Below are 19379 nucleotides of genomic sequence, written 5' to 3' on the forward strand. Positions count from 1 at the left end.
CTCTGATGTGGATGAGTTTGTATTTTGTGATGACAACACATTGACTGTAACAACATAGATGTTGTCATGACACGACATAAATGTGTTTTTTGGTGTTTAATGCATATGTGGATATTGCTTATTGTTGATTAATGCATATATGTTGGACATATTGTTGTTTCTGCATACTACTATGATTATGATGTGATTATATCTTTGTATGCATATTGTATGTTTCTGTGTGATGAAAACCACAAGCACAAAAAGCTTATGTTTTGAACTATGGCAAAACAACAAGTTTGAATCGATTACACTAGTTGTTAAATCGATTAAAACTCGTGTCTTGACATATATCATTTTCAAATGTGTTGTGATGAGTTTTTGAAGAGAAAAAGTTTTCAAAATCTATTTAAGTGTTGAGCTTAATCGATTACACATTTTATGTAATCAATTAAGTCTGTTATCTTTTGAAAATTGTTTTCAGCTTAGTCATAACTATTATAACGGTCATAAGGTTGATTGGAAAGGTGATTGGATGTAGGCATTGAGGTCGAACCAGGATAAAAATCTTGTGTTTGTTCTTCTTTCCCTATCAATTTTACTTTAAACTTCATACACGTTTACTTACAACGCAAGAAAGTTTTAAAGATCATTCTAACTTTGCAAAAAGATTTGAAAAGCTTTCGATTTTATAAATCACCAATTCACCCCCCCCCCTCTTGGTGTTGAGAAATAAGTCTCTTTATTTCTAATAGGTTTCGTGATGCTGCTACTCGAAGATGAAGCTCACGATGGTCCAACGACGCTGTCTGGAGGTGAACATGGTGTCCATAGAGGCATTGATGCGTTGCGCGAGGAACGACGGTTCAGCGGCGGCGACGCTAGGGTTCAAAGGGGTTTAGGTTTTTGTGAATTTGTAGGCTTGAATGCTCACATTCTCCATGGCTGCGCATGTTGCGATCTTGGGCTTCCAAAGGGTGTTTGCGAAGATATTAAAATGTAGGAGCATCGGGATGCGAATCTGGCTTGTGGTTGCTTGTCTGTGATTTGGTTTCTTTGGTTTCTTTCTACTTGCAGGTTCGAAGAGCAGCTTCGCGATTGCTGGAGAAGATGAAGATTGATGGAGAATGGCGCTTTTGCAGTGGCGATTCTGCTACAATTGGCTTTTTTGTTCTCTGTATTTCCCTTTGCAGGTTGAAGACTTGATGGAGAAGATGAGCTCGCGCATGACTCGTTGTCTCATTGCGGCATTCATGGTTGTTGCGACAAGATGTTGATGGCGATTCACGGTGGAGGAAGGGGAAGATGGTCATGGTGGGGTTTTTGGGTGGTTGCTGGACGGAGAACATGAACAGCGGTGGTGGTGGCGCTCTATGGTTGCGCGATTAAAGTGTCCACGTGAGCAGTTAAATGACATGTCATTCACTGACTGCACAGCTGGACATTTGGTCATTAACGATTTAAACAACATTTGCAAAAAGGACTAAATTGAAGAGGAATTACGATATATAGGACTACATTGAACATTTTAAAAAAATTAGGACCATTTCGAACAAAGTTGATAAAAATTGGGAACAACAATGGTATTAAGCCTTTATTTTTTAGTTTGTTATTATTCTTTATTTGTATTTTGGATTTAACCTTAGGCTCCAGATACCATGTCAAAAATTGGAGTTTAGGCCTAATTCAACCCAATAAAACTAGAGGTTTACACTTATTTATATAGGTTTAAACCCTCATTTGGTCCTCATATTTGTTGATCAATCTCAAGTGAGTCATCATTGTTTTTTCGGTCTCAATTGGGTCCATAAACTTGTAAAATTGAGCCAATTAAGCCCTCTTTGTTAACTTTTCACTAACAGTGTTAAACAGGTGCTGAGCTGTAATTTTTTTACATGTCGTGGCATTGTGTATTAAATTGAACGAGTGATCTGTACATTCAACAATTCCACATAGATGTGTAAAATTTTTATATTTATCCTTACCCAAAAGATCCTCCGGTACCCACTGACCTCGACTGCCGGAAAAATTTCTCGGCTGGATCTCGCTGGCGAAGTGTTCCACCAGCCCCAATCCATTCCATACTGCAACACCCAACACCTACGGTTCTAGGGTCGTTAACGCTGCCTTCAAGGGTTCTTCCAGTTCTGTGATTGGCTTGGTAGAGAGATGCTCAAGATGAGATTGAGAGACCAGGACAAAGACAGGGTCTGCACCAGAAATAAGAAGAGACTCATTGAATGCTATTGAAATATTCAATCTGCAAAGTCAATACAGATTATATGAAGATTTATGAAAAGTGATAACAAGTGAAGATTGATACTTTGTTTTTTTTTTCTTCCGCTACTTCACCAGTGTCTTTGCACACTTTAAGGTATGTTCTTCACAGCTCTAAATACTCTTTTTCATGGTTGCTTACTTTCCAGTTTTCATCTGCATTGCCCCAACCTCTGCTATCGTCCATCCTTTTGACAAATTCTTCTATCACTAAAACCAATTTCACCGATTACGAAATTCATTTTATGTTTGTGTGTGAATATTCTTGCAAGAAGCAAAGCTGAATTTTTTTGTTTTGTATTTTCTTTAGACGATCTCAAGTTTCTGAGATCCTATCTTCCCAGCCTGCTTGATCTTTGCCTATTCTACTTTGCATTGCTAAACAGGTGAAGGATGGAGATAAATTTGGGGAAACTTGCATTTGATGTTGATTTTCATCCATCAGATAACTTGTCGCCATAGGTCTAATTAACGGGGACCTTCACCTGTACGATGCTTTGGATTGGAGCTGCAGCTTTCATAGCCAACACAGTCCATCTCCACCGCCCAGAAAAACCCAAAATCACATCGCACCTTCATGACCAACCTAGAATCATGAAGAATCCTAAAACCTCAACCTTTCCAATCTCTACGTGTTGCCTCCATTCAAACCTGCAACCAAGACAACACAAAAGATCCAGGAAAAGCCCCAAATCAAAACCCTAAGTCACGATCTTCAATTCGCATATCAATTCGCCCAGAAATGTGACTTTAGGCACCGACCAAGGACACGAAATGCACAAAAGGTCGATGTATCTCAAGCCAAATTGTTGAAAACGTGGAGTAGGCGATGGTTAAAACGTCAAAAGGGAAAGTGGTTGCGAGAGGGTTTTTGGTAGGGTTTCCGGTAGGGTTTCCGGTGGCCGTAGAAGAAGTAGGAGAAGAGGCCGCCACATGGAATTGTTGATTGTACAACAGATCACCCATTCAATTTAATATATAATGTCACGTCATGTAAAAAAAGTACAGCTCAGTATAGTTAGACGGCGTCAGTGAAAAGTTAACGGAGAGAGCTTAATTGGCTCAATTTTACAAGTTTATGGACCCAATAAAGACCACTGAAAAAAAAAACAATGATCCACTTGAGATTGACCAACAAATATGAGGACCAAATGAGGGTTTAAACCTATTTATATACTATAAATTGACTTTATCTATAATCGATGTGAGACTCTCAACACATCCTATCATACTGAAGTATATAAATCTCGAACGTGAGATTAGATATTAATGGATGACCCATTATCTAAAAATTATAAAAGAAATAAACTATTTATCTAAAAAAAGTAAAAATCCTATTATATACACTAAAATTATAAAAGCAGAATATTCTTTTACAGAAAATATTGAACAAAAATAATAATAATAATAATAATAATAATAATAACAAAAATAATAATAATAATAATAACAATAATAATAATAACAAAAATAATAATAATAATAATAACAAAAATAATAATAACAAAAATAATAATAATAATAATAACAAAAATAATAATAACAAAAATAATAACAAAAATAATAATAACAATAACAATAATAACAATAATAACAATAACAATAACAATAACAATAACAATAACAATAACAATAACAATAACAATAACAATAACAATAACAATAACAATAACAATAACAATAACAATAACAATAACAATAACAATAACAATAACAATAACAATAACAATAACAATAACAATAACAATAACAATAACAATAACAATAACAATAACAATAACAATAACAATAACAATAACAATAACAATAACAATAACAATAACAATAACAATAACAATAACAATAACAATAACAATAACAATAACAATAATAATAATAGATGTATACTGATAATAAAGTCGCGTACTACTGCGCTAATAAATTAACAATTTTAACCATATATTTAGATAACTAATATTACATTAAAATAATATTTTCTCAAAAATGACGTTTTATATAATTATTAGATGACATAAATGACATTGTCTTTTTTATTGCTAATTCATAATATTTAAATCAATCGCCTTTTGTTATTACAAATTCAATTTTTTCTATATTTGAACCTTAATTTTTAGGTTTAATCATTCAGTAGGTCCCATGGTGAGAATCTCAAATTGATCCTCTTCTTTTTCAGCATCTCAATTGGATCCTTATTTTGTGAAAACTGCAACAGTTAGACCCCTACCATTAAATTGGGCCTAACGGTGTTATTGTTAGGTTGACGTGGCATTGTGATATTGGTTTTTAAATGACATAGAATTCATTATATTATGACATGTCTTTTGATCTTGGCTTTTAAATGACATTGAATTTATTTTATTCTGACATGTCTTTTTTATTTATTTTTTTTACAAAAGAAATTGGCAATCATCATAGCGTTGCCATCATCTCCTCCGTGTTGCCACCATCTTTGTCAGACCTCCACGACCATGAGCTAGCCATTGCAACCATAGTCCTCCTCTACGAAATCCTCACCCATTTGCAACCACCGTGAATCAAACCACACACATAGGAATCACGAAACAAAGAAACCCTCGCAGGCATCTTCATTACGCCACTGCTTATTATGCAGATTGGGGAAGATGTTTTTCGAATCAGGGTTTCGCCCCTTCATTCACGACGGCCAACGGTGGATGCGAAGGGTCTCTCATTTTGCGATTTGAAGGCACGAAGATGGTTCTTTGGTGGCTCTGTGATTTTTTTATTTGCAGGGTTTCCATGGAGGCTTCAATGGTGTTTGGGTGTTTGGGTGTTTGGCATGGTTATTGTTGCGGCATGGTGGCCATGGAGGCTTGCGGTTGACAGCGAGGTCGATGGTGGCGTTTTGCGAGCTAAGGTTTATCGCTATTGGGGTTTAGGATGAGCTCTTTCTAATTTTGTGGTCTGTAGGTTTGGGCTTGGCGAAGGTGATAGAGGTGTGCCTCGGCGACACGTTGAAGAAGACAAAGATGGTCTTCTACGATGGAGGTTGAAGCTTAGTGCATCAATGGAGTTTGCAATTTTTGGGTTCTTCTGTAGGTTTCTGATGCAGTTGATGATGTGAAGCGTTGAGGGTTGTGCGTGACGCTCGTGAGGTTGATGGTGGCACTAAAGCGCTTCTACGTTGTGACGGAAAATGCGGTGGCTTGCGACGAGGATTAGGGTTAGGTGACGATGGCAAGGTGGCTTGATGCTTTCGAATGGAGACGCCACTATTGATGTGGTGAAGCGCAAGTGTGGTGGCCTTTTGTAGAGGAGATAATGGTCACGACGGCTTAGGGTCTGGCGGAGGCGGTGCGGCATGGTGATTTTGGACGATCTCTGAGGTGACACGATTCATGGCTATCTCACAGTGGTCCGATGATCCCTACAATTAGGGCTTGCAATTTAGGTTCTGGCTTGAAATCTCTGTGAAAAAATCCTTGCAATGGAGATGAACGATTTTAGTTATTGATGGTGGAGAAGATGAGTGATACAATCCGGTGATGTTATTTGTGGTGGAGGTGATGAAGGATCCCCATGGCAATTTGTGACAACTTTGCTACTAGTAGTCCAACGATGGATGGTAGAGGAAAGGCTAGGGTTTCTGAAGGTAGAAGATGATGATATGTCAAGAGAGATAACTTAGCTCAATTCAATGTTTAATAAAAAAAATAAAATTCCACATCAGATTTTCTTATTAGTAAATAATGAGCATGTCATTTAAAAACGAATATCAACGTGTCATGTCAATCATACATTAACGTCGTTAGATCCAATTTAACAACATGAGTTTAATTGTTGTAATTTTCATAAAATAAGAACCCAATTGAGACGCCGAAAAAAAAAGAGGATCAATTTGAGATTCTCACCGAAAAATGAAACCTACCAAATGATTAAACCTAATTTTTAAATAAAATAGAAAAATTATTACACCATTAAAACATAAAAAGATAACAAATACTCGCTTATAAACACTATAGAAAAAGTAAAGTAAATGTCCATTTTAAAACTAAGAGTCCATCTATTTCCCCAATATCTTAATTTTTTTAATTATTTATCCACATAATTTTTGAAAACTATAAAGAAATAAAGACAGGGGGTCAAGCCCGTAAGTAGTTTCGTCACTAGATCACCATGAATCTAATGAATCGAACCCTAAGTCTCCATGATTCCATAGCAAGATGAATAAGAAGACAGGCCATTGATGCTTAAACAGTGGATGAAAATGTTAACGTAAATTCAAGTGTTGGTTGAAGGGAACTTAACCCTTCAACCGAACTAGCATTTTGGAATTTCATACAAAAGCAAATCATCATTCACAAATGAAGAACACGGGTCACTCATGGTTACCTCCCAGTAGTAGGGCATCAACAGTAAACAGATGGTTAAAATATCCCAAACAAAGAATAAAGTCATACAAGTAATGTGTTATACTACAAGGTGAATGGAGTGTACATCTCAACAAAAGAATACCAATCCACCGCTCAATTATATGCTCTTTCTTCAATTTAGCTTTGCAGCTTGTCTACAAAGTTTTCAGTGGTCTATCAAGGCCGTTTCGGTCTCCGACAGGGGGGCTGCAATGCAACAACAAATTCCTAACTCAATAACCAACATACGAGAGCACAAGCCCATGTTGCATGAAGGAGGCACAAGTACATGTTCGTCCCTCTACCCAAACAACCAAACAAATTCAAAATATATCCTTATTAAAGTGTATGATCAATTCATCATACTTGATTAAAAGTATGCAAATGCAATTTCTTCTGTAAAACATGGAACATAGACAACCTTTTTGATGGAGGAAGAATAAAGAAACCAAAAAAATGTCTTTAAAAATCACTCCTCCCTCACCCCCCCAAAGTTTACTTCCTGTTCTGTATTTCAGAGTAGCAAAGCATTTAAAAAAAATCAGGTGTTAAGAACCAAAACAGCGCGTGAAAAATTCAACATACCGAGCAAGTCTTCAAATGAATCTGTCAAAAGTGATGAATCCATTAACAGAGGTGGTGAGAAGACTTGATCCTGTGCATCCTCAAAGTCAAAAATTGACCGCTGAGCATCAGATGTTGCATTTGAACCAGTATACGAGAGAAACCCATTTACATTGTCATAATCAGAGAGCCTTTCCAAATCATTCAACATATCTGGAAGTTCATCAAACTTGCTCATCCCATGCCCACCGGATGCATGACTCTCAAGCAAGGAATCATCCATTTGTGATACAAATAATCTTTTGCTTCTCAATGAAGCTCCCCTTTTTTCGGTATCTATATGAGAAAAGCTGGTTTCTGAAAGGGGGACAAAGAAGTGCTCAGAACTTCCATCAGATTGACTATCCCGTGATGAATCTGAATTACATGACCGCAATGACAGCGCTGCTTCTCTTACCGACCTCTTCAAATTCTGGACATACAAACTGTCACTATCTACAAAACAAAGCCATTTATCAGCCATGTTGTCTAACATAACGATGAAATGCCCTTGAAAAGAATATCATAAGCTTCAATAAAAACTTAAGCTCTTAACATAGCTCAAGCAAGAGTTCTTTAAGGATAAGCATGGACGGTGCACAAACTCACTTTCCTTTGTGCTGAAGCTTAATTGAATTACAAAGAATGGGAATCATGGAGCCAAGGGTTGAATTCTGAACCACTTGGTCAAAGAGGCTTTTCATACGATGTCAAGCACCAACTCTCCTAAAAGCATAAATTGGGTGGAGGCTCAAGGATGTTTTATGACAAAACATAGACAACTCTTAGGACGCAAAGCATACCTTCAGCTGAACTCGCTACTTCATTATTTGATGGAGGATCCAGAGATTTGCTGTCAGAGAGGTTCTCAGTTTGGCTGGTTTGAGGGGCATTACTCTGGCGCCTTTGGACATTTCCAGCTTTTCCAGAAGATGGGGTCAAGCTAAACAATTGAGGAAGCTTTAAAGTGGGAGGACTAATAGAAACCTTGTCAAGCTGAATATTAGATAATCTTGAAGTCACCTCACTAACATCATCAGTGCTATTGTCCTAAACAATGTCAAGTGATATGGAAACAATAGGGGCAAAATCAGACATGATATTGTGAAGGGATTAAACCAACAACCACATTACTAAAATAGAAGAATACCATCCTCCCACTACTATGTGACTGGATAGGTGATGTTGACCGACCATTGTGTCTGCTCATTGGTGGTAGATTTGCAGCTATACAGTTAACCTTTTCTGTACACTCTGATATGGACTTCTGTATGGTTGGAGCAACGTCCTTGAGTTGGTTAATAAGAACCTGCAAATTAAACATGCAACTGTGTGAAATTCCTAGGAGAAGAATCTTTCTTGTATAGGAACAACATTTAAGGATCAACTCTATACAAGATACTCAACTCCTACTGCATAAAAGATGACGAGATAAAGCAAAGTAGGCTTAAAATATACATCAATGTTTAAGTGTAAAACCAGCAGCTAACTGAAAGAGAATGCAACGCCTCCATGACCAGAGCTATATGCTGAATAATAAGTTAACTTGTATTTTACTCATCTACTTGCATTAATACATTGGCCACAGACACAGCAATAATTATGTACAAGAAGCTGTCAGCAAACAAGGAAAATAAAGGGTCTGTTTGCATCTTAAAGATACAGTCCGCCAACTAAAATATGTAAGAATTTAATATAAATCTAATCCCTCAAACTTTAAGGGCATGCTAAAAAGATCTGAACAAAACTTTTTGTCCACTTTTATAAACAATACATTCACAAGCAAAGTAAATTTTCCGTCCACCAACTAAAAAATGTAAGAATTTATATGAATCTAATCCCTCGTACACAAAGGGCATGCTAAAAAGATCTCAAGAAAACTTTTTGTCCACTTTTGTAAGCAATACATTCCAAAGTAAAGCAAATTCTCCAGTAAATAAATATAATTTAATGCACAATAAAAGTCCCAAAAAGGACAATTAACTTAGCAAAAAAATCAAGGACATGTACATCATTTCTCCTTCTGCATATAAACATCAAGTTGGTATAAACTGCATTAGAAAGAAATCCAACCTTGGTAGAATCTAGCTTATATTAAAACATGGTTTAATGCATTACCTGGAAACTAGCTAAATGTTGCTGATGCTCTGCAAGGGTTGCTGCTAAAGACTCAGCATGGCCACTCGAGCCCTCTTCCTGTCCACTGCGCAATATATCTGGACCCTCTCCATCATTTGCTTTTGACTGCAGATAATGGTATGGTTTAGATGTTTCTCTAAGCAATAAATAAGATAACGAAATATGACATGAATCAACCTACAACTAGTCATTATCTTTATCAAATGAATAACAAAGAAAATAATCATGGTCTATAATTAAAATTAATCAATGCACAATAAAATAATAGTCACCAAGTATTTAGAGCAAAAATGTTTGATTATCTTAATTTTCAAAGTCTGAACTATAAAAAAAAAAACTATATTATTACACACACTAAAATGGTTCGGGAAAACTTACTCATTAACAAAACAGCAATGTTAAGAAAAGAACCTTTATCATGATTAAATAGTTCAATGTTTTTCCAAAGGTATCTAATTCAGTGTTAGCATTATATAAAAAAGGGAGAAATATTTCATAATCATGCAAAATTAGGACATTCTCGCTAGACAAAAATGCAGAAGACCATGCCAAGTTTAAAATATTTGTCAAGTTTGATTTGTGAGCATTGTCAATTAGATAAACATATTTGTTAGTCTTTTTCTAATAGTTTTAATAAACAAGTTTTATCTTTTCTTTAGTTCACTTTGATGTTTATGATATTTCTCCTATAGTTACTCCTTTTGGTTTTTTAAATATTTTGTTACCTCCATAGATGATTATTCTAGATATACCTAGATTTGGTTAACGAAAAGTCTTTCATAAGTGTTTTATATTTTTTAAATTTATCTAATAAAGTTAAAACACAATTTGGTAGATCCATACATGTTTTTCATAATGACAAAACCTGTGAATATTTATCTTGTAGTTCATGTTATTATCCAATGGTATTCTTCATTAAACATTGCCTTCATACTCCTCAACAAAATTGAGCAGCTGAACATAAAAATAGATATCTCTTCTCAACCTGTAGTTATAACTTTCTCCTTGGTTGTTCAAATGTCTTACTGGGTATCAAGGATCTCATAAAGGGTATCAATGTTTTTTTCCTGATTTTATTCAGTATTTCATTTGTTGACGTCTCTTTTCTAGGGTAAAACATACTTGTACAAAACCTCACCAGGTTGACGATGAGGCCCGTATGGAGATAAAGCTCAAAGAACCATTGGTCCATTCTTATTGGGAGAATACGGACCCTAGCAAGTGGAAAGTGTGCGTGAGGAGAAGGAAGAAAGGCACAAGGCAAGGTGCTGAGCTGGCAAGAGTAGTAGGGTCAATGCCATGAGGCTGTTGATAGAGAGGGAAGGGGGAGAAGTTGTTGGCTTATAGAGAATCATCTTGATTTCTCTGTTGAGGAGCTCTGCTATGGGAATTTGAGTCTCACTCCTTTTGATTTTCCTATCTTTTCAATAATATCATATACATTTCTATTACCTGTTGTGCCCGGTTCTATTTCTGTATTTTTGGTATCCATCCAAGACACTATCTCCCATATTCAACAAATAATGATATAGTGAAGGTCTTCTCATAATGCTTGATCCTTCCAAGACACTATCTCCCATTCCGGATCTAGTCATCTCCTCTGAAAAATTATTAGCCTATAGTGGAAGTGGAAGTGAAGAAAAATAAAACTAAAAAAATGCAGGTGGAAATTGACAAAAATAATTTGAAAAAAAAAACAGACTAGCAATCTGGGTAGTTGGCGGCAGCGGTACGGCAGAAGCAACTAGCAGCGATTGGTGATAATGGCGTTGGGGGCAGTGCCAGTAAGCAGCAAGGTCAAGGCAAAGGGTAGTGAGGCTGAAGAAGAGAAGCGTGTGTATTAATGTTGAATAAGTTTTTAGTAGGCCTGACCTGACCCAATTTTTAACAATGTATCAGTAAGGCTTTAAAACCAACAGAAGACAAAAATAAGATAGCAACCCTGCATTTAGGGTTTCTTCTCCTTGCCTTACGCTGCTGCCCCTCATGAATAGGATTTTTTCTCTACTTTCTTCTTCACATTGCTACCTCTCTTTCTTCTTCATGTCACTGCCCCACCTTTTCTGCCATATCCATTCTGCACCCACAGGTCGTTATGCAAAAAATGGCCGCCATGGGCCACCACGAGAAACCCGCTTCGCCAACGCCTTATTGTGGCAGCAGGTTGCAACATTGCCACTGGTTGCCACCATGGCACCGCCATAACCGAGTTTGATAATTATGAGGATTCATCTACCTCATTGTACATGCAGATGCCATTGTTATCACACGTAGTGATAAAGCAGTATTGTCCAACTAAGAAAATAAGTCAACAATTGTTGCTTAACAGTTCTAGACAATATCTTGGACAATTGAAGTATTTCCTTGGTTGCACAATCCAAGGACGGTTTAGTCATATTTTAAATGCTATAACACACCAATGGATCCAAGTGTCAAGCTTGTGTCTGACCGAGGAGAGTCGTATTGTAACCATGGGAGATATAGACAATTAGTTGGTCAGCAAAATTAGCACAATATGAGTCCTCCTGATATTGCATTTGTACACAGCGTAGTAAGTCAATTCTTATACCCTCCACGTCAAGATCATTGGGATGTGACCACACAAATTCTAAAGAAAATTAAGAATGTTCATGGCAAAGGCTTTATTATTTATTTATGAAGGTAAAGGAAATAATTAAATTGTTGAGTATTCTAAGAGTGACAAGACAGAGCATCAATTGATAGATACTTCACTTCAAGGGATTGTGTTCTTATTGGAGATAATTTAATACCATGGAAAAGTAATAAACAAAATGTTGTGGAAAGACCGGGTGCAAAAGTAGAATACAAGACAATGGCATTAGTCACCTGTGAGCTTATATGGCTAGGCAACACCTCAAAAAGCTTAAATTTGAAGAGAAGTTTATGAATGCAGCTTAAATGTGACACCAACAACATAATACATTACCTCTAATCAAGTTTTTCATTAGAGTAAAACATTGTCTTTCAACATCATCTCCTTTCCATGAAGTTTGAAACAAGTATCCTTTGTATGGCCACAACTTTTAAAACGCCAACACTAACCCTCCTCTCTCTTGGTGTGCATCTTTTCCAAATCTCAATTTCCAACTTTTGGAATCTTGCCAGATGTCAAGGCAATGCTTTCACTGGGTTTCTCATTCACCAAAAAACCATCCTCATGTTCTCTTCACCCCAAACAATGCAGAAAGCCTCTCAAAGATATGGAAGTGTCTCCTTCCCAAGAATTTGAGCCCGAATAGGTTGATATTCAGGATTACATTCAAAAATTTTGACCTTTAAGTAGCTCATGCAAAAGGAGGAACATTAATATTATTTTCCAATTCCAAATTCTAGTTAATCAAGTTAATTTATTTGGAATTTCATAGTAACTAGTCATTGAAAAAGAATCATAATTGGGACCAAAGACTCTACCTTCCAACTCATACTAGGTACAAATATCTTGCTTCACAGAGCATGAATGATGAAGATTGTTCCATATTTGCCTAGTGGTGAAAAAGAGCACATAGTTCCAGTTAATCTTCGATATTACCCCACAACCAATGCATGATGAGAGAGTCCTCATCTTTGCATGTCTCAAATTCAAATTCAAAATCCAACTCATTGAGAGCATTCCCTTCAATATGACTCAACCTCTTTTGACCCTTCAATGTCTTACAAATAAATTGTGCCATCACAAGATAATTTCGACCATTGAGCCAATTTGCTATTGGTAGCACAAGAAGATCAGAAGATCATTAGATGTCAGGGGTACTAAAGGGGTGGACCTGGGCTACTAGCTACTCGTGAAAGTTTTTTCTCCAGCCATCATCAATTACACACTCATGAAAGAGCACATGGATGGTTTGCTTTGCTTAGGGTTCAACCTCCACAATCATGACTACCTTGAAAAAGAGAGGAGAGGTCAACAAGTCCAGGGGTGGTGTGGTAGTCTCGCCAAGTTCCAACTTTGGTAGGGCAACGTGTGGCTTACAAGTGCTCAAAATGTTGACACTCAATAGCATGTGTGACCATGATTCGGGGTTTGAGTCTTTCAAGGATACATCAATCAAGGATACACCAAGTATGGATGCTGGGAAAAAAATCCAGCAATGAATAGTGACGGAATGAAAAGAAGGGGTCGCAATGAAGACTGTTGAAAAATGAGAAAAGTGGGAAATCAAGGTCCCCAAGATTGGGAACTCTAATGCCAACTTGAAAAAGGAGAGGAATAATCTTAATATTTTGTGATAATAATCTCAATGTACAAGGTTCCTATTTATATCGCTGACACTAAATTCATTCCCTGAATTGGGGGATTCAATCTTTCATGATTATGCTAATATACTAACTACCCATAATAGGGAATAATAACGAAACAAAAAAAATTAATATTTACAACATCAATAAATTTCCTATCTTACAATGTTGGCATCTCAGATATGAACCCAAAACACACCACAGTATCACCATATTCAGATTTTTAAATGATAATAAAAATTAAAAATAAAAAAAATGCAACAATATGAGGTGCTTGATTACAATATGATATCAGTCCTAGAAGTTCTTTTTTACAGGGTTTTGTGCTCAAAAGGTTTAAATTTACTAATGATTCCCTATTTATAAAAGCAGTTCATTAAACCATTTTTAAAGCATATCACTAGTAAGCATATAAGTGTCTCTTATTACACATACAGCTATAATAGCCAAATTTTGACAAGGTATTTTAAACTTGACATTTAAACCTCACCTCCTTTTCTCCAAATGGATCAAAAAATGAAGAAATAAAACAAGAGGACAAAAGAGATAAAAAAACAGTGATCCACCAAGTTAGAATGACACCCAAAGCAATAAAGAGGAACCCGGACTCCTTGCCTCAAAGCATGCAAGACATGGGTTCTTCAGGCTAACCAGTAGATGACTCTAGCAGCCAGCAATTTTACTGAAGAGCATTTGCTCATTTTATTTTACTCCCTTATTTTCTCACATTCATTCAACAGCTTCAGATTTTAAGGATCATCTAGGTGTCATCTGAGTGAAAATAATACACTGGAGAGTGAACTTTGACAGCATAGCTCAATGCAGCATCTTTTGGGGATAAACAAGGAGGCTCTATTGATTATTTTCTTCATTCAGATTAAAACAGATTATCTAAAATCCAAAATCGTCTCAGTTGCAGAGTTCAGATTTGGCTTCAACAAGAGAATGTCAAACTCAAAGTTGAAGCTATCCTATCAGGCTTGAAAGAAAGGAATTATAAGAGCATACCAGATGAAGTGATTGTTTATGGATACGCTGCAGGGCATGGGTCCATCGCCGTATAACCTCTGCTACATCAACAGTTTGGTGGACTCTTCCAGTTCTGTCATCCACTCTCGTTAATGTCTCATTGCTAAAATGTGATCCATCATTTTCTTCTTTGTTATCAATCGCAGAAAAATCCCCAGGCTGACCAGATAATACATCTGAATATGGAGCTTGAGAACTCTGATCCATTGCTGCAAGCAAAGATGATCCAGAAATTCGATACCTGAAATTTTTGCATTAAAACGTAAGTTGGTAATTTGGAATACATGTATTGGAAAGGCAAGGCAGGCTACATCACAAGATTACCTGTGTTCTCGATGAGCAATCAGGTCCTCGATAGGACCAGATGCAAGGACTTCATGTTGACCTGTATCAAAAACTCAATATCATCATAAGCTTACTCTTTTTTACAAAACAGTCAAAAAATTATATAAGAAAAAGAGGATTCTAGGTCGTGGAGAGATAAAGCAAGGAATCTTAATATCATAATTGAAAGGATACCAATACCAATGGTTTATCATCAACATTGATCATGGAAAATGTAATAGGCATATCAGAAATGATAAAGTAAAAATAAAAACTGCAAAAATTTACAATTTTGTATAGCTAAACCACAAAAATGGAAGAATCATGTTAGAATACACTGAGAAGAGCAAAAACTTACTATTAGTCGATTCATAAATACGGAAATACAATTGTAAACATATAATGCCAGAAATCAAACTCACTAGAATAACATGATTCATTAGACATGGAAAGTGCAATAGCATTATTAATAATTGCACTTACTTTTACGGGCTAATAAAGACTCCCATAGTCGAGTGGCCTTTGAAACTAAATGGGAATTCTGACTTGAACTGGAGACAAGATCGTCCCAGAGCTCTCCTTCCAACTTCACTTTATTCCTCAAGTCATGGAGTTTTTCCAATTCTTGTTGCAAATAAGCCTGAATTCAGATTTTATATTGTAATTGCATAAGTAACAAATACATAAGGAATATTCCTGACGGGAAAGAGGATATGAACTATATACACAATACATAACATATGCAAGACGGATTTGGTACAAAGCACTTCATAATCGATATACCTCTTCAGCACATAAGCCTCGAAATTCAGCTGTCATTTCATGAGCCAAATTTGACCACATAGCCTGACGTTGTACAGCCATCTCTGCATTCTTAAGAAACTTTCTTCTTTCAAGGGCTATTCTTGCCTGTTTAAGACCAAAGACTCCATTGAGTAACTTAAAGACCAAGTGAATCACCATAAAAATTAAAACTCTTCTTTCCCATTTTCATCACTATTTGCATATGAGAAGAAGTCATAGGAAACACACAAAGACAAAGTATTATTGATACTTTGTACGACTTCAATTTAGAAAAACAATTAGACAAGAAGGAAAAAAAAACTTCAGAACAGTCAGAATGACCCTTTGGCAATATATAGAAAACATGCCAAACTAGTCATATAATGGCACCAACTACAACAACTCATGCAGATATTCCCCATAACAATAGTCACTTCGTTCTTAACCTTTGTAAGAAATAACACCATTACCTTTGTAACTGGAAGTAGCGTAGCTGCATGTGAGAAGGCTACATCAGTCAATGGTGCGGGCAATGGGTTAGAAGATATGTCAGCAGTAAATGTCCTTCGATGAACCTCTCTTAAAGCATGCAAAGAAAGTTGCCATAGAAGCTCAACAAACCTACATCAGAATGAAGACTTAAATAACTTTAGAACTGTCATTAACAAAATCAAAATAATGAGCTTCAATTACAATCTTACCATATCCGACTACTATTACAACATAGCAAAAGCTTTAACTCACATGGTTGGGTCCGACAGAATAAACCAAGTCTTTAAGATCGGTCCTTTTTAATTCAATTAATTTTTCATAATCTCTCTTTACCCGACTTCCACCAAATCAGTTATTCGTATTATGGCTTTATATTAGTCTTCTCCTCATATGACAAACAAGTTTAGGTTATATTCTAATTGTACCATCTCTCAAATGCATTAACTCCCAATCCTGTCTTGCATGTTCACTCATCTACAACATTTAGCTTATGCTCGTTTCAGGTCTTTACCGACCAGCATTCAGTATCATAAACCAATGATTTTACCGTTAATAGCACAGTACTAATGAGTACTATTTAGGGGAAAGGTCTCATACACTCTATACCTCTGGCTACTTTGTTCAGTTCAGCAATTCTTCAAATAACTCTTAAACTGTTAGCAGATTACAAATTGTCCATGATTACATCGATATCGATCCATCAACAATGCACCAAATTGCTAAAAAGACAAGACCCTTAAATCAAACTCATTTCACCCCTACTCACAGGGATCAAGACAGCCAACTGCACGCAAACACAAATCAGCATATCATCACGCAATCAATCACACGCAAACACACTAACCTAGGTCCACAGCACGTAGCAAGTGAAGAAACCCTCGAATTACTCCTCGGTAACGCTCCCTGCGACTCAAGCTCGCTAATAATCCCTTGCACAACCTTTTCCAGCGCCATCCAAACACATTTACTCAAATTACATAAAAAAAAAACATAGAAACAAAAGAAAAAAAAATCAAAATAGATATACCTTACGAAAATCACGCGACTGCGCGGAATCGAAAATCGGCCAGACCTTGTCGAAATCCTGGGAGATCGAGAAAACGCGGGTTAGAGTTAGAGGGAGAGATCATATAGGAAAGGAGACTAGTACCGAAAGTGGATTGAGACATACTTTGGCGGATTGAATTGGACCTCTGAGAGATGAAAGGATGAAGTAGAGAAGCTGTTCCCCCAATTTAGGGTTCGAGTGACGGAAATGCCCGACCCGAGGAGTCGCGTTGGATGCTCCGACTCCGATAATCGCCGGATCCAGTCCCAACAACAAGCAATTCGTGTACATTGCACTCTCCAGCTCTATCTCTCTCTCCTTCTCTCTGTCCATCGTCATCACCTTCTCTCACACACTCTCTCTCTCTTTATCTCCCTCTCTTTATATTCTTCTTCTTCTTCCTCTTCGGTGTTATCTGTATGTGTTTCGGTTGCTTCGTTTTCTTCCTCCGATCCTGGTCTATCGTGATGTGTAATTGTGTTTTCGATTTTTGATTTTTGTTGTTTTATATTTTCAGGGTTGAGGTCCCTGGGAAAGTCCGAAATTGCGAAGCAGTACCATAATTTGAAAAGCAGGGGTGGGTTTGGAATTTCAGGAAGTTTGGGTTTTGTAAATTCGTTGCTATCACACCGTTTTGGTGAATAAGATACGACGTCGTTCGCTGCCGGCCCAGTTCTATCGTTGCACGTCTTGTCGTTTCGGGTTACGTGAGGTGGGAGTGTTTCGTCGTGCCTGGAACGCTAGTTCTTCGAATTTGAATACAGAAAAATAAATGCTTGTTAAAAGATTATAGCAGTTTTGACGGGAAAAGAAAATTGTACCACTTGTTGTATAATTGGATTTTTATTGGTTAATTATGTTTTACGTAAAATAAATCATTATAAATTAATGTTATATAATTGGATTTTTATTGGTTAATTATGTTTTGCGTGAAATAAATCATTATATAATTGGATTTTTATTGATTAGTTGTGGTGAAGACATGTAAGCATGAAGATTTTGTTGGGTGACTTTATAAACTTTATTGTAAAAAATATTACTTTCACGCTATTGGAAAAGTCAAGTCAAACAGCTTTTAATAGCTTACTGATTTTCTCTTTAGACAGTTTTCGTTTTTTGATATACTGTTATTATATATACTTTGTATATAAACATTGCTTTACACTTCAGTTCAATAACAGACTCTCTATTCTTCATTTTTCTCTTCCAAATTCTCCAACAGAATTGGTATCAGAGTGAGGTTACGGAGAAACCTGAGGCGTACTTCAAGAAGACCAAGAACACAGTGCAGTTTTTTTTTGGATCTTGAAGCAAGAAGAATGGCGGGGAGTGATCTTTCCATAACAAACCTTCCGATACTCACAAAAGAATTGGACGAGATGGAGCACACAGATGAGGGTGTTGTTCAAGTTTCAAGACGTGAGTGATGTTATTGAAGGTGATGACCGAGAGATTAGTCTTGGTGCAACGGACGACCAGAAAGCCGCGTTCAAGAAGAAGGATAACAAGGCCCTTTTCATCATTCACCAGTGCGTTGATGACACCCATTTTGAGAAGATTCATAACGCTAGCACTGCTAAAGAAGCCTGGAGCATTCTAGTACGTTGTCACACAGGAGGGGAGAAGATCAAGAAGGTGAAGCTTCAAACCCTCAGAAGGCAGTATGAGTTACTGTAGATGGAAGACAGCGATAGGGTTGGTGAATATTTCAACAAAATACTCACCATTACGAATCAGATGAAAGGATGCGGGGAAGTCGTCAATGATACCATGATCATGGAGAAGATCATGAGATCGCTACCAAGGAAGTTCGACTATATAGTAGTCGCGATAGAAGAATCGAAGGATCTTTCGATGATGAAAGTCGAAGAGCTCCAAAGCTCGCTGGAAGCCCATGAAATGAGATTGATGGACAGAAACCCAGTCAAGAACGACGAACAAGCCTTGAAAGTGCACCACTCCAAACATGATGAGAAGAAGAACTGGAAAGGAAAACGATCAAAAGGGAATTAGAAATCTGATAAAGACAAGGCTGATCATGGGTCTGCATCAGTGGAGAAAGATGGGAAGCCAGAGAA

The 19379-nt window shown here is 36.8% G+C and overlaps 1 protein-coding gene across 1 annotated transcript; it reads right to left on the reverse strand.

Annotated features, from left to right (window-relative positions):
* Positions 1-6438: 6438 nt before the first annotated feature.
* On the reverse strand, positions 6439-17843 carry AUG6 (HAUS augmin-like complex subunit). The gene is made up of 13 exons (XM_047325177.2): positions 17425-17843; positions 17281-17337; positions 17098-17192; positions 16232-16382; positions 15762-15887; positions 15462-15618; positions 14979-15039; positions 14634-14895; positions 9348-9473; positions 8380-8538; positions 8033-8279; positions 7212-7685; positions 6439-6833 (listed from the first exon to the last, which is right to left on the reverse strand). The coding sequence occupies exons 1-13, from the start codon at positions 17638-17640 to the stop codon at positions 6793-6795; spliced, it is 2172 nt and encodes a 723-aa protein (XP_047181133.1). The 5' UTR covers positions 17641-17843; the 3' UTR covers positions 6439-6792.
* Positions 17844-19379: the final 1536 nt, after the last annotated feature.

Source organism: Vigna umbellata, chromosome 4 (genome assembly GCF_029865625.1).
Source record: "Vigna umbellata cultivar VRB3 chromosome 4, Vumbellata_1.0, whole genome shotgun sequence".
Lineage (NCBI taxonomy): Eukaryota > Viridiplantae > Streptophyta > Magnoliopsida > Fabales > Fabaceae > Vigna > Vigna umbellata.

Bases quoted from the DNA above. Each gene is read 5' to 3' on its own strand.
- AUG6 (XM_047325177.2), bottom strand. From the start codon at position 17,640: ATGACGATGGACAGAGAGAAGGAGAGAGAGATAGAGCTGGAGAGTGCA. The intron at 14,896-14,978 runs GTAATCTTGTGA...CAAAAATTTCAG, and splicing joins ATTGCTCATCGAGAACACAG to GTATCGAATTTCTGGATCAT. The intron at 6,834-7,211 runs GTATGTTGAATT...GTTGCATTGCAG, and splicing joins TTCATTTGAAGACTTGCTCG to CCCCCCTGTCGGAGACCGAA.